General features: G+C 38.9%; 1 protein-coding gene across 2 annotated transcripts in view; it reads right to left on the bottom strand.

The window, feature by feature from the left end:
• Nucleotides 1–16872, bottom strand: part of LOC150078423 (uncharacterized) — an 80060-nt gene that overhangs the window by 30107 nt on the left and 33081 nt on the right. For both annotated transcript variants that reach the window (XM_090384995.1, XM_090384996.1), the window contains exon 3: nt 1107–1334. In XM_090384995.1, the coding sequence (XP_090241121.1) occupies nt 1107–1334 (228 nt within the window). The remainder of the gene's footprint in view (nt 1–1106; nt 1335–16872) is intronic.

Genomic DNA, 16872 nt, shown 5'->3' with positions numbered 1-16872 from the left:
TGTCAGTTTCTTTTTTATTGATGACTTCCTTGAAGAAATAGTAGACAGTTAAAATATAAAGTATATTAAAGTATCAAATTAAAGTATTTTATATTGCTTGATTTTAATGTTTTCTTTCTTTGCATATATATACTTCCGGTTATCTTGTTACTTTATTTTTTTTTTTTTAATGTTGTTATTTGTTGTTATTTGGTTTTTAGGAGCATTAGCAACTAAGGCCATATTGCTATGGGTATATGCGGTGGTCATTCCCTGACCTTTCTGCATCCTCCGTATTTGGTGGTCACGGGCTCAAACCTTTTTTTAATGACAATATGCATAACTTACCCACTGCAATGTATGACATGCATTAATTTGGAAGTCTGTGTAGTATGGCAGAATCTACAGTAGAACACAGTTCCAGAATGTTTCAGCTGAAGCCAGATCTCTACCAAAAGTCTTCTGGATTTTCAATTTCTACAAATTGGCAAGTGTGGTTATGTGAAAAAAATGTGGTGAATATATGATAAAGCATGAATTATTTCAAGACAAAAAACAGAATTTAACTTATATGCCAAAATGTATGGTAATCATAAGGATTCAGGTACAGCAAGTATGGTGACCATGATTATATAATTGCTATATTGTCCAAGCCACTGAACAGAGAAAACACCATCATTATAAATCCTTCAGGAAACTGAAAATTGCATTCACTGTATATGGGAGTGAATGTGAAAAAATGTTTTTTCATGTTCACTCCCATGCATTGAACAGTTGGAATAAAATCATACAGTACTTTCAGGCATTCTCACAGACTTCTTTCTGCCAACAATGTACATATTGTCTATCTCAGATATTATTTAGCCCTTTTCTGCAACCACACTCGCTTTAAACTCAAGCTGTATTGTAAATAGAATAACAAAACTGCCAGTCTGATATGACTTCCCACTAGAGTGCATCACTAACACCAATAAAAAATAATAAATAAAAATATATAAAAAATAACACTAAACTCACCAGTGTCACTCAACATAAAAAAAAAAATAAATAAATAAAATAACAGCCAGAGGATACCTAGCAATGGTTATATAAAATACTTTAAAAGTAGTAAAATTAATTAATCATACCTCAACAATATGACGATGATTTAAAGATACTGCCTCACATAGTGGGGTACTTCCATCCTTTATACTTGGAGGCTCAGCACTCTGCCATGGGAAGTTTACATCTATTCCAGAATCAACCAGTAATCTCACACTGTTTGCATCATTCCTCATCACAGCAATATGCAGTTCCCTGACTTCTGGTGGCATTGCAAGGAGAGATGATTTACTAGTGCCCATGATGCTTGAGTCCTAATTTCAATATATATGGGTAATTAACATTTCCTGTGTGAAATTTATCCAGTCTATATACATAAATAATAACAGATGTTTCCACGAAGCATGCAAAATGACGGGAAAGAAAGGCTGAAGAGAGGGAGTCCAAAATAAGTAAACATCACAAACAACTGTATACAAATAAACTGAATCCCTCCCCCCAGACCACTCATATTTTGTGGGTGTTGATAACTGACTTATTTTGTGAAAACTAACTCCACAACACAATATATATGAAAAGTTTAAAAAGAATATAATTGTACTTGTGTGAACATATTCATATTTTGTGTTATGACTAATGTTTAAAAGCTGTGATAAATTATTATCACATTAAAAATCACAAAATCAAACAATTTTTAAGGAATATTAACTTATCCTTCATTTCAAAGTAAAACTGGACATTCTTATTATTTTTTTAAACAAACATAGCAGTATGTTAAAAATAATTATACACAGAAGTCGACATAACAAGGGTTTTAGAATTTTTTTTTAGAGGAACATGGCTTATTTTCACTCAGATCACATATTTTTTCTCCTATTATAATAATAAATACCAATACCCTTAACTTGGATGTGGTCTAATCGATTAACAGTTACACAGGCATATACTAAGGTTATGATGAACTAGTATAGATTGGTCAAAAATTTAGAGAAATTATTATGAATGAAAAAAAAGATGTAAATAAAACTATAGTTTAAATTTACATAATGAGATTCTATAAAAAAACATCTTACATCCCCCCACACCACAGCATTATTAATAATTTTTTGCAAAACAATACACATTTCTACCACAATATATCATGATATTTTATCTGATCTCCTCACTGTAATCTCCTTAACTCGGCAGCACTAGAACCCCAATCGGTAATACACAAAGAAAGACTGATTTAAGAACCATTCAGAGCAGTGGTATAAGAAACTATATTATGCCTAATATTTTTGGCATTATGCTTCACAAATCAGGTTAATTAATACAGTTTATTAATTTCAATGCTTTGAAGGATTCTTATATCAAACCTTCCTTCTTTGTAAAGGTCTGTCAATCTATTATCCAATTTACATTTTTTGCTATGTTCACAGAAAAGGAATTGCTTTTCACTGTATACACTATTACCCACAGAAACTTCATCTAATTTTCTACAGTAACCCAGTTACTACTGTATCCCCTTTATCTATTTCTTGTAAAAGTAAGACCAAATGCAACTAGGCATAATATTTTAAGAGTTATAATTATCTATATAATTTTATATATTATATAGATTTCTTGTATAATAATGTCCCTGTCACTTCTGTACTCCTGAATAATGTTTAGTTCCCAACTACAAAATTCTAAAATATGAATAACAATAATGACTATTAAAATATTATTACTAATAACAGTTCAAAAATTCAGCATTTGCACTTATTTCAAGATTTAACAATGGGAATTATTTCACCATTAACATGGTTTTCCAAGTTTAGAGTAAAATGTACTCAAGCAGTTCAAAAATTATCAATACACAAATACAGAAGCTGAAGCTACTCTTTTTTAGAATACAGGCCTTACCAGAAAGAGATAATGCTCTAAAAGACAGGACAAGAGTGTTGCCAAGAGAAGTTATTGGCAATGAATAAAATTTATTAATCTTATTAAATTTCATTGTTAATTAAATTATATAAACAGAATCATGACACAGACTAGAGCAGCAAAGCAGCGTTCACAGAATAGCCAGAGTGCTGTGGCTCGTGGGAGAACTGAAGGGTGATTCTCCCGCACATCACAGTTTAAAAAAATGCGCAAAATGTGAAATGTTTGCAAACCTGTCAAGATCAGGACATAATCTAGCCAAGAAGGATGTCTTTGTGTATGCTAAGTGCAGAGACTCTGAAGAAATTAGGTGCCAACTCAGCATTCTGATGGGCGTCTATGAGGGTTTGAGGTGTAGGGTAAATGCCCTCGAAGAAATTAATGAAGGGCCCATCAAGCTCTCAGCTGCCCAACTCAATGCCAGAGCTCACTCCTCTGCATCAGGCAACACAGCGGCAATCTCCAAGGCAGAAAGCACTGGTCCCACAGGAGCTAGTTATTGTCAGTGACACTATTGTCAGGGAGACAGGGAATATAGTATGTAAAAAGGATAGGTGGAACAGGACCAGGGTATTTCTGCCAGGGGCAAAAGTTGATGACGTTGTAGAGCAGATATCATCTTTTAAGGGCACAAAAGGTGATATTGTTGTACACGTTGGCAGTAATGACCTTAAGAGTAAGAGATCGGCAGAATTACTTAACAAGTACAGGTTAATGCTGAAAAAATCACAAGTTAGAGTTAAATCTGAAAGTGTCGGCAATTCTGCCCAGACACAATAGGAGGGAGTATATGATGAGAGCCCTGTCATTCAATTCGGCCCTGGAGAGACAGTGCAAGGCTCATGGGGTAGAATTTTTTTCAGCATGGTCTGTACATGCTAACAGGAGAGACTGCTTATATAGGGATAAGATACACTTAAATAGAAAGGGTGCAAGAATATTTGCCGATGCTATCGAGGCAGTGTTAGGTGGGTCAGAAAACTGCTGGTTTGGGAGGATTCACAGACTAAAAGATTAATAGTAGCCGCTGGCAGAAGCGAAAGTGATTCTTGCACTGTTTCTATTGTAATGACCAACAGTCTAGAGAACAAGTTTCTGGGGATTTCAAGAGTTGTTGGGAGTCATCATGGAATAAGTAAATACATGGGCTGTGTTAGGGTAGGGTAACTAAGAGTAAGAACAAGTGAATGTATACTTGCATGTACACTAATGCTAGAAGTATAGTAAATAAAATTGATTAATTTGAAGTGCTGATCAAGACATCAAAGGCAGATATTGTTGGGATATCAGAGACAGTGTCACACAGATATAAGCAGTGCAAAATTGGAATTTGGGCAGTATAATGTGTACAGAAAGGACAGACAGAGTAGGAAGGAAGGAGGGATTATGCTGTTAGTTAAGAAACACATAAAATCTAATGAAGTGCATCCAGTTGACACAGGTGGACAGTGCAATGTTGAGTCTGTTTGGTGTGACATAAACACTGGGAAAGGGAAAATAAGAGTAGGAGTATGTTATAGGCCTAATGATGCTGATGAGTACAATGAACAGTTGTGCAGAGAAATAGAATGGGTCAGTAAATCAGAATGTCTTGTAATGGGGGGATTTTAACTTTCCAGATATTGACTGGAACTTGTGATTTGATCATTCACACGCTAGCAAGAATTGTGGATATATTGGAGGATTGTTTTCAACAGAAACATGTTCGAGGGGCACCTGGAGGGAGTAATACTCTTGATCTGATTATCAGCAATAATGATGCATGCATTAGGAATTTGCAGATAAAGGAACCACTAGGTGACAGTGATCACAGTGTATGATGTGGGATTTACTTAAAGATGTAACTACTATCAGGGGTATAGGGAAGGATTTTTGCTTTTGTAAAGTGACTACGGTGGTCTCAGACAGTTTTTAAATTCTGTACAGGACCAGCTGATGATGTTATCAACAGCAAATTCTAAACAGGAAGCATTCAACAAATTAATCTTGGAAGCTATTATAGGATTTTCATACCAACTAAGAAATACTTTTCAAGGTTCAGGCCTAAATGGATGTCAGATGAATTAATGAGGCTCGTGGCAGAGAAGAAAATTGCATGGGATGTATATAAATTATCAATCGACACAGAAGCCTACAACAGATATAAGCTAGTCTGTAATCAAGTCACAAAGGAGGTTAGGCAGGCGAAGGCAGAATAAGAGAAATCTTTGGCAAAGGATGCAAAGAAAAACAGCAAAGAGTTCTTTACTTGTGTAAACTCTAGAAGGAAGGGGATGAATCAAATTGCTCCACTTAACATATAGTTCGAATATTGATGATCCTGCTCATGTAGCTGATAAACTGAATGAGTATTCTGCATCTACATTCACATAAGAACAGTTATTCAAGGAAGAGAATTCCAGAAGTTTATCAAACTATAACAGAGAGCTAACTGATTTTGTGATAACTGAGAGAAAAGTGGAGGAGAAATTGTTGAAGTTAAACATAAAAAAGGCACCGTGGGGCAGATGGAATCTATCCAGTTATAATGAAGGAGGCAGCAAGGGAAGTAAGCAAACCCTAAGCCATAATTATGAGAGCATCCTTAGAATCTGGCAAGATCCTCATGACCTGGAGATGTGCAAATGTATCTCCAATTCACAAAGGGAGTTCAAAGGGTCACACAAATAATTATAGACCTGTTAGTTTAACTTCTGTTCCGGGGAAAATAATGGAGTCACTGGTTAAAGAGGTGATACAGGATCACCTAGACAAGACATCAACAATAGTTCAGACGCAGTATGGGTTTGTTAAGAGGAAGTCTTGTCTGACCAATTTGATTGGACACTATGATGTGGTCACAGAAGAACTGGATGCTAAAAATAATTTTGATATCCTATACAGTCAGTCCTCACTTCAAATTCACTTCGTATGATCGAATTCATGTTTACACTACATGAATTCGATTATACATGATTAATAAATAGGGGAATGATATCATATATCACACGAACTTAATTTGCTTATGCACGATTCGCCTTGGTGTTTACAAGAAATGGCAGTCGAACGCAACACGATAGGAATGAAGAGAAGATTCTGAAAATGTATTTATGTTTTTAATATCAGTGAAGGGGAAACACATTTCACCATAATAATGTAAAAATTCACACAATTCCAGCTATCGGTATTATCGCAAATGCAATTAGATCGAGTTTACTACCAGTTTATAACAGATTCCACTAGCAGAAATGCAACTGGAAATTGTTTTTATTGTTTTTGGTAGTTACACCCAGAAATGTGCTTTAGTCAAATGTGAGCTAGTGAGGTGTTCATAGTGTGTCCCTGCTTTACGGTGTTGTTTATTCAGTTGCTACACATGTGCAGCTTTGTTTTATGTGTATCAAGCGTGCCTCCTCATTTTGTAATTGTGCTTTATTCCCTAAAAATGAATAAAATACTTAAAAGGTGTGAAAAGGAAGCGTCCTGGTGAAGACACTACAGATTCAGAGAGAAAAAGAAAAGCAATATCGATAAACAGTGGTGGACTGGGTCAAAAATTCTTACCCAGGAAAATTTGTAGCAGCCTCATACTAGTGTTTGTGGCCAAAATCACACCGGCCTCCGGTAAGGCTTATGGCCAGTCTGCCTCTGTCGATAGAGAAAAAAATATGAAATTGTGAAATGCTTTGAGAGAAATGAAAGATCATGTGATATTGCACGTGCCACGGGCCTAAATGAGGCAACGCCGCGAATTACAAAGAATGCAGAGAAAATAAAAACAATTTTCATAGCGGGAACAACTCAAAGTGTAATTAAAATCCATTAGATTAAGACACAAAGAATTGGAAGATATGGAATGGCTGTCATCTGTTTGGATAGAAAACCAAACAAAAAACAAGTTTGCTTAAGATAGAAGCAAAAGCATTAGCAATATTTATTATGTAATAGTTGTAATAAAATACTTACGTATTTTATTATGATTGTTGTTGTTGTTGTTATTGGGTTTAAAGACACAAGGGCAACTGAGGCCAAATTGTGTCTATTCATTGTTTAATTGCATGACCTTATCTTTATCGTTGTTAAATTATATACTTTAGTATAGGCCAATACATTTTAAGTATATTAAAAGTTCTTCAATATTTGCATTGTTTCCTAGAATATGAGATAAATCAGGTGATACGTTAAGCCTGGAAACTGATTGAAAAGTGTTTGACCAGATGGTTGAATGCAAGGGACAATCAAGCAGAAAATGGCGGACCGTAAGCCGACTGTTACAGGATGAACACTGAGGTGGGATTTCTCCCAATAACAAGTAGAGATGGGTATGATGCGTATGTCCAATTCTTAGTCTTGCCAACACCACTTCCTCACGTCTGTTTGGTCTGAAGCAAGAGAGCCACAGCTTTGGTTCTTGTTTTATTTGGTAAAGTTTGCTGTTAGTATTCCTTTTCCATATCTGTGACCAGTTGTTGTAACATGCTTTACGAATAACAGGTTTGTAATCAGTGTATGGAACCTGAGGATGTTGTGAGAGAGTGGGTTGAGGATGTTTAGCGGCAAAGTCTGCACTTTCATTTCCCGGAATGCCAGAATGGCCAGGGATCCAGCAAAAGCTGATTGACTGATTGGACACACTACAGGAAAATAGTTGGGAATGAATTTCTTTCAATGTAGGATGAGAAGAGGAGAAATTCTTCCTTATGGCATTGATAGCACTGAGGGAATCCGTGTAAATTACTGCGGGTGAGATGCAATGTTCAAAAATCTTACTAAGTGCTAACTTGATGGCATAAAGTTCAGTAGTGAAGACACTGCATGATAAAGGTAGTGTGGCTGAAATTGTACATGTAGGAAAAACAGCTGCAGCACCTACCTTACTATCAGTTTTCGACCCATCTGTATATATTTTACAGGCTTCGGAGTTAAGGGTAGCATGAGCTGAGTGCAACTGTCTTATGTTATTGGGAGGTATGACATTCTTCCCCCACTGGAGAAAATGTGTATCATGTGAGGCACAAACATACGTCCAGGGTGGAACAGGTGCAGTTGTGTTCTGAAAGATATCAGCTAAATCAATATTCCAACTCTGAATAAGATCTTTGATCCTGAGTGAAGCAGGACGATTTTCACGTGGCTTATTCTCATAAAAAGAATCCCACCGAGTGTGATAAAGATACTCCCAACTGCGGTGCGATGGAAGACTCTGGATCTTAGAAGCATAGAAAAGCAATAATGTTTTTCTACGAAGATGTAATGGAGGCTCGTGGGCTTCAATATAAAGACTTTGCATGGGAGAAGTCCTGAATGCACCCAGAGCAGTCCTCAGGGCACTGTGCTGGATGACATTTAGCCGATCTAATGTGCTTTTCCTAGCTGAGTCATATACGGGATAACCATAATCTAAGCGTGAACGGATCAGAGATTTGTAGAGGTGAAGTAAGGAGTACCGATCAGCTCCCCACGACATGGATGAGACTGATCGAAGCATGTTCAACTATTTTAGACAAGTAGTTCGTAGATATGTGATATGTGCTTGGAAGTTAAGCTTACTATCTAATATCAGACAGAGAAATCTGATGCTGTTTTCTACTGGTATTGGGCAATTGTTTAGCCGTAATTCAGGATGGTGGTGGACAGCACGTTTCTTACAAAAGTGAGTGGTGGTAGACTTTTGTTCAGCTAGTCGATATCCGTTGCATGACATCCAGGATTCAATTCTGTTAATGGCAAGTTTGAGTTGACGCTCAATGGTGTTCATGCTTTGCGATTGGCAGGAGATGGTGAGGTCATCCGCGTACATGTAAGCCTCCACAGTTTTGGGGATGTCTCTAGTTATGCTGTTAACTTGAATTGCAAATAACGTTGCGCTGAGTATAGATCCCTGTGGTACTCCTTCCTGAATATGGGGTGTAGACATTACGTTCTGATAACGGACCTGAAAAGAGCGGTGGCGCAGGAAATTCTGAATTATCTGAGGGAGATGACCCCTTAGTCCTAGGTGATAAAGGTCCATAATAATACCATGTCGCCAGGTAGTATCAAATGCCTTTTCAATATCTAAATTGACCATGACTAGATGTTGCTTCATGACAAAGGCGTTGCGAATATTCGATTCAGCTTTGATAAGGACATCAAGAGTGGATCTGTTCTTACGAAAGCCACTCTGATGATCTGTTAAAAGGTTCTCTGCTTCTAAGATCCAGGTAAGCCTTGTATGTACCATTCTTTCAAAAATTTTCCCCATGCAGCTTGTGAAAGATATTGGCCTATAATTGTTAACCAAAGAAGGGTCTTTGCCTGGTTTTGGTATGGCAAGTATGAGAGAATGACGCCAGGAAAGCGGATAAGCATTTTCTGAGAAGATTCGATTATAGAAGATCAATAGGGTACATAAGTCCTCTTCAAGTAATTGTTTTAGCATGATGTAATGTACGTCGTCTGGGCCGGCAGCACTATTTGAAGATTTATTTAAGGATTCTTTGAGTTCTGTTATATTGAATGGTTGATTGTATGGAAGTGAGAGCCGTGTGGAGAAGTTAATTTTGCGGCGTTCTGCATCTGCCTTGATGCGCTGAAAGGAGATCGAGTAGGAAGCAGAAGCAGATATTGTAGAGAATGATTCTGCTAGCGCATTGGCGATTTCCTTAGGTGCCGATAGATCTTTCCCATTCCAACAGAGTATTGGAGAGGGTGGTCGAGTGAATTTTCCATTTAGTGCTTTAATTCTTCTCCAAATGAATCGTGGGTCAGTGTCTTTGGTGATAGTTGAGGCAAATGAGATCCACGAGTCACGTTTGGCTTTTCTCCTAATCTGCCTTGCTTTGGCTTTAAGTCTTTTGTATTCTATTAGATTATTGGTTGTCGGAAACTTACGGAATTGTTCCAAGCACGGTTTTTCTCATGCTTGGCATTAGAACAATCTGTATTCCACCAGTTGTTATGGTGGGAGTACTTGTGAGGTTGTGACTTCGGGATTGAATTTTTTGCTGCATTTAGAATCTGATTGGTAATGTAGTTAGTTACTTCTTCAATTGGATGTTGCTGAACATAACTCCTGTCTAACTGGACCTGGGTACAGTAGCTCTCCCAGTTTGCCTTCTTGAACTTCCAGGTGGATTGGACCTCGAAATTTGCAGTTACCCTTGTTTGTAATGAGCAAAAGATTGGAAAGTGATGGCTGTTTAGAGGATTGTTTAGCACTGACCATGACATACTTGGGAGAATTGCTGGTGAGCAGATAGACAAGTCTATTGCAGAAGTAGATCCTGTACATAGGTTAATATAAGTGGGAGATCCAGATTTTAGTATAGTTAGGTTGTTATTATTCATGAATGTTTCGATTAATTTGCCTCTTGTGTCAATCGCAGGCGACCCCCATAATGGATGGTGGCCATTGAAGTCACCAAAAAGGCAGATTGGAGATGGTAGTTGCATAACCAAATTATCAAGTTCTGTACTTGAAATTGGTTGTGAAGGGGAAATATATATAGAAGTTAGGGTAATTGAAATACCGATTGAAATACGTGCTGCCACAGCTTCTAGATTAGTTTGTAACTGACTTTGCCTGGACGGTATGTTTGATTTTATAAGCACAGCTACTCCTCCGCGAGCAGGAGACTCCGAAATCCTGTCTTTTCTATATATTGTATAGTTTATAAATTTTGGTGAAGCTTCAGATGATAAGAAAGTTTCTTGTAGACATACTCCTATCGGATTGTATTTAATCAGTAAATCTTTTATGTCATCAGAATTGCTTCTTAGTCCTCTGCAGTTCCACTGTATGATATTAGACATTATTTGAGTTTAGTTGTGGTCGATTGTTCTGACTGTTTTTTAGAAGTAGAGCATTTAGATCTGTCTTGCTTTATTTTATCTTTTTTCGGGAAATAGGGGCGAACAGAATCCATGGTGTCATTTGCATGGAGTTCCAAAATGGGCTCCCCATTATCTAAACGGTCATCTACTTCCATACTGTTGGTGGGAGTTTCCATTTGTTTTGAACCTGTGTCTGATTTCCTTTGCTCTGTGTCATATGGGACTGATTCAGTATCACTAGGGATACTGATTGGGGTATTTGTAGCTTCGCTAGTTTTATTTTGAGGATTTTCTTTTTTTGAATTTCAAAGAGTAGATTTAAGCCAATTAGCCATTGAGGTATTAGGCGGAATTGATACGTCTGTTTGTGCTCCAGTAGATACATTGTTTCTAGTGCGAACAGCGTAGGATCGACTGCTAGGCATGCTCAACATAACTTGCCTACGTGCCTCAGGAAAAGTAACTTTATTTTCTATTTTATATTTTTGAATTTTTTTCCCTGTAATCCATAATTCGCAAGATTTGGAAAAGGCAGGGTGATTTCCCTTGCAGTTTGGACATGCAGCGGTTGCGGCCGAGCAATCAGCTTGAGTATGTTCTTTAGCTCCGCAGATGGGACAAATGGAGTCACCTCTACATGCCTGCTGTGAATGACCATATTTCTGGCATTTGAAGCAACGAACAGGATTCGGAATATATGGTCTAATACGACAATTCAAGTAGCCAGCTTTGATTGAGGATGGTAAGTCTGGAGCACTGAATGTTAAAATAATGGTTCTAGTTGGAGTTAGATTCCCATCTTTTTTACTCATGATTCTTTTTACACTTGTTACTTTTTGACTACTAAGTTCTTGGAGTAGTTCTTCTTCGGAGACTGTAATTAGGTCCCACTCACTGATCACACCTCTTGATGAATTTAAGGTTCTGTGGGGAGTAACTGATACTGTCAGACCCCCAAATGATGTTGTATTTAACAGCCGCTCAGAATGTTTTGAGGTGGCTGTTTCGATCAGGAGGTCTCCAGATTGTAGTCGCTTCACCATTTTTGGTGACCCTGCAATAGACTCTAAACACTTTTGTATCAAGAATGGTGATAACTTGCCTACAGGTTGGGCAGATAACGAATGTACCACCAAGAAATTCGGTATCTCATTTGGACATTTTGTTTCCGTTCGAAGCCTTTTTGGGTGAACGCAGTCATGGTCAATGTCGGGAGTCTCTTGTCTTGAGCTCAATGGCTCTAAAGGGGGATAACTATTTGTATCCATGTTAGCTCCTTTTGGCCCTGGGGGTTTACTTTTACCACCCAGATTACCGGCCCCGCCACGGGGAGGCAGGAGCAGTGCCGCTTGTGGCCAAGCGTAGAGGTTAATATAGTTAGTAGGAGTATTAAATTAAAGAAAAAGGTTATTTCCTTCTTCTGGACTCACTTCTTAGTGTTTTTAAGAAAATGAAGCTACTTAACGAAAAGGTTTAATAAGTAAGGGAGAAAACAAAATAAAACCTAGTCGCTTACCAGAAAACGCTCTTTAAACGCACGAGAATCGCTTGGCCACGGAAACGCTTGGCACCCGGGGCCGTTATGATTATTTATTGTGTTTGTTAATGTTTTGGTTACAAATGTGTGTTCAATCTTGGGTGGTCGGCACTTAACCCTATTTTTCCAATAGGGCCTGTTGTTTATATTGCATGATTTTGCATTGCATGAGGGTTTCTAGGAACACAATTATCGTGCTATACAAGGATTGACTCTACTTGGATTTCAGCAAAGCTTTTGATACTGTTCCCTGTGCAACAGTATCAAAGCTTTTGATACTGTTGCACATGGAAGACTGCTGTACAAATTGGAGCAGTATGGCATTAAGGGCAAGTTACTGCAATGTATGGTCCTTGAGGTTGTCATAGACATTCTCTCAGATATGCCAGACAAGCTGTACTTGCTACCTGGGAGTCTAAAACGCTGATGGAACTGATATTCGGGTGACACTCAAGTCAAGTGGACCCAATTTCGGCAAAGTCCGGACAGTCTGTGACAGCCAAATCCTCTGCTTGCACCTTCACGATGGTGGGACTGTTAGTCATCCTGGGTATAACCACCATGCACAAGTACATGGTGGGTGACCACCCTGGTGTGAACCAACATAAGCAGGAGTCGAGGTGTGGCACCCACACCACATGGAGGAACGCCGCCCCTCTATGTTACCAGGCAGTACTAGGTGGTAGAAGACTCTCATCAACCGGTGAAATACCACCACTTTGCTTATTGGCGGCTTGAAGTGGTAGAACCCATGTTTAGTCTCTAGAGCTAAGTTCTGGTCAACCCTTCTCTATCTCTTCCATCATGCAGTATGACTGATGACTTTTGAGGTTATGATGAACGTCATGGCGAGATCCAATATTCCTTACATTTCGAGGGTACAGCTCTAAAACGGTTTTCGCAGGCAGGCCGCTAGTTAGTACACTGGACCGAACCTATTGGTAACTCTCTAGGAGGCTTCCGGATCAGCTAGTGTATAATCTTGCTACCTCTACTCTGCCAGATAGTGACTGGAGGGAGCCCGAGTAGCGTGTATGCGGGGAGCATTGTCGAGGCCACGTTATGTCAAGGATCTGGGTATATTCTTACCATGTGTACGCCATATCCAAAAATTTCACTACTTCATACAGCATGTCCCACCCACTTTTTCTTACTCTTGAATACACCATGAATTGTCAAACTAATAGAGCAAGCTTATCTGCGAAAAGATCTAAATCTCCCAAGCACTTCCTAATTCATTTCCCAAATATACATGGTCTCAATTCTAATCTCAATGATGTCCATTTCCACTTGCAGTCTGCTAAACCCCATGTACGTTTTCTGACAGAATCTCAGTTATCGGTTGATTCAACTACTGCTCATCTCAGATGTCCAAATTATTCGCTGCATGATTCCTTTCGCCTCAAAGGTGGTACTTGTGCATATGTCCGTTCTGATATTCCCGGTCAGAGACTTGGCAATTTGGAATCTCCTCTCTTTGATCTTCTCTGGCTTAAAATCTCTCTACCTCATTGTGTCAGATTCATCTGTTGTCTCTACCGTTTTCCCAACTCCACTAATCACTTGGAGCTCTTTTATTTCCTCTCTTTGCAACTTGACTTTCTCCAGTCCAACTTTCCTAACAGTGAGGTAATTTTCGTTGGTGATTTTAATGTTAACAACTCCAGCTGGCTTCTGTTTTCTAGTCACACCGACCCAGCAGGTTGAGATGCTGAGGCTTTTGCAATTACTAATGACCTAGCAAAGATTGTTCATTTACCTACAAGAATACCGGACAATCCTAATCATACAGCCAATACGCTTGATCTTTTTCTCACAAACAACCCTTCTAAGTACACGGTCGAAGTGAGAGGTCCTTTAGGCGCTTCAGATCACAACTTGGTGATTGTCTCTTCTCCAATAGAACCTTTATCTCATGGCTATTCCCAACCTCGTGTTGTTTGGCATTACAAGAATGCAAAATGGGATGACCTGCGAGACTTCTTTTCTTCTTTTCCATGGTCGGATTACTGTTTCAAAACTTCTGATGTCAACGTTTGCTCAGATCGTGTCAGTGAAATTATTCTTGCAGGAATGGAATCTTTTATCCCACACTCCACTTTAAAATCTCGTCCTTTATCTAAACCTTGGTTTTCCAATAAATGTGTTAAGGCTGTTCAAGAGAAGAATGTTGCATATCGTAACTGGCTTGTTTCCAATTCTTCAGTTTCATTTTCTGCCTACACCAAAGCTCGCAACAATTGTAAAGCAGTTATTAATCAGTCCCAACTAGAGTTTAAACAGGCTAAGAGTAGAAAACTTGCTTCTTGCCCTAATGGTAGCCGAACATTCTGGTCTCTTGCCAAAGCTATTGGCCGCAACGTTTGCCCATCTCTGCTCCCACCTCTGTCCAAACCAGATGGATCTGTAGTCACTTCAGCCAAGGATAAAGCTGACCTGCTAGCATCCCATTTTTCTTTCAGCTCATGTATTAATGATCTTGGTAAAACACCTCCCACCATTCCCAACACGCTCCATTCAATGCCTCCTGTGGTCTTCCGTCAAAAGGATATCAGAAGGATTTGGACGAATCTCGATGCTAAGAAAGCTCCAGGTCCTGATGGTATTTCTCCACTTGTTCTCAAAACCTGTGCTCCTGAACTTACTCCTATTCTTTGCCGCCTTTTTTCACTTTCTTATTCCAAAGGTGTTTTTTCCTTCTGTTTGGAAATTTGCTCATATCCAGCCAGTTCCTAAAAAGGGTGACAAATCCCTCCCATCCAATTATCGTCCCATTGCAATTACTTCTACTCTTTCTAAAGTAATGGAGAAATCTATTAACCGCCAACTTTTAAACTACCTAGAAACCTTCCGTCTGATCAACGATCGCCGGTATGGATTCCGTCAGTGTCGATCCACTGGTGATATTCTGGCTTATGTTACCCATTTATGGACTAATTCAATGGAAAGGTTCGGAGAAACACAAGTAGTTGCTCTAGACATCTCAAAGGCTTTTGATCGTGTTTGGCATAAAGGTAGTCTAATAAACAAGCTTCCATCTTATGGTTTGCCAACTGTTTTTGTAATTGGTTATCCAGTTTTCTCTCTGATCACTCACTGAGGGTGATGGTAGATGGCTCTCTGTCTTCTAACTTCTCCACTAATGCCGGTGTCCCCCAAGGTTCAGTTCTTTTCCCCACTCTTTTCCTTTTGTATATTAATGACTTTCTTCCATTGACTGGAAATCCTATCCATAGTTTTGCCGATGATAGCACATTGCATTCCACTTTCAATTTTGAGAAACCTTGTCCTGCTCAATCAGCTTCAACTTCTCGAAAATCTGCTACCAATTCCTTAAATGCCGATCTTCAGGTAATTCTCCAGTGGGGCAAAGACAACTTAGTTGATTTCAACCGTTCTAAAACTCAGTCTTGTCTTATATCTCGCAAAAAGGATTCTTCTGCTCCTATGCTTATCTTTAGTGGCACTCCGATTTCTAGGCAAAATGATATATCTCTTTTGGGGATTACCCTGACTTCTAATCTCTCTTGGCACATACAAATATTGTTCCTCTGCATCTAAAAAGCTTGGTTTTCTCTTTCGCTCTAGGGGTCCTTTTCTTTCAAACAGCTGCTCACTCTGTATAAATCGCAAATCCACCCTACCATGGAATATTGCTCCCACATCTGGGGTGGTGCCCCCAAAACCTCTCTCAGGCTTCTTGATTCCATTCAGAAGAGGGCAGTTAGGTTAATTAATGATTCATCTCTAACAGAGTCTCTCCACTCGCTTTCTCATAGACATACTGTTTCTGCTGCATGCCTCTTCTACAGATACTTCCATGGGCCCTGTTCTTCTGAACTGGCTTCTATAATTCCCACTCTCTCTTTCAAAACAGTCCGAACACGTGCCGCCACCAGCCAACATCCATTTACTGTCCAACTTCAAACCCACAGAACCAACTTTTCATCTTCCTCATTTATTCATTCAACTGCCGTTTTCTGGAACAACCTTCCTTCATACGTATTTCCTGAAAATTACAATCTACAGAAGTTCAAGTCCAATGTCACAAAATATCTTCTTTCATCTTCTCAACCTCCAACCCAAGCACGGTACCAAGTACTATAGGTTCTGATACTTCTCATGTTTGGGGTTCACATAAAAAAAAAAAAAAAAATGTATAAAGGGATGGTTGAGTGGGAGATGGCAGAGAGCGGTAATAAATGGACACTGCTCTACATGGACTAATGCTATTAGTGGAGACCCCCAGGGTTCGGTGCTGGGCCCATTGTTGTTTTGTGTATTTATCAATGATATTGACGAAGGTATATCAGGCTTAATGTCCAAGTTTGCAGATGATGCAAAGGTTGGAAGGGTTGTTAATGACACTAAAGACAGTATGCTACTGCAACAGGATCTAAAAAAGTTAGGCAGATGGGCTGAGAAGTGGCAACTGAAGTTTAATATTGACAAATGCAAAGTACTGCATATAGGTAGCAGTAACCCAAGAGAAATGTACCAACTCTGTGGTATTACACTCAGAGAGGTGTAGAATGAAAAAGACCAGGGGGGGTATTTGTGCAGTCAGATATGAAATTCTCTGAGAAGTGCAGACGGGCTGCCACAGCAAGTCA

The sequence above is a fragment of the Mastigoproctus giganteus genome, chromosome 11, assembly GCF_048544385.1.
Source record: "Mastigoproctus giganteus isolate SK-2022 chromosome 11, ASM4854438v1, whole genome shotgun sequence".
Taxonomy (NCBI): domain Eukaryota; kingdom Metazoa; phylum Arthropoda; class Arachnida; order Uropygi; family Thelyphonidae; genus Mastigoproctus; species Mastigoproctus giganteus.
This window is presented reverse-complemented; position numbering and strand designations above follow the sequence as displayed.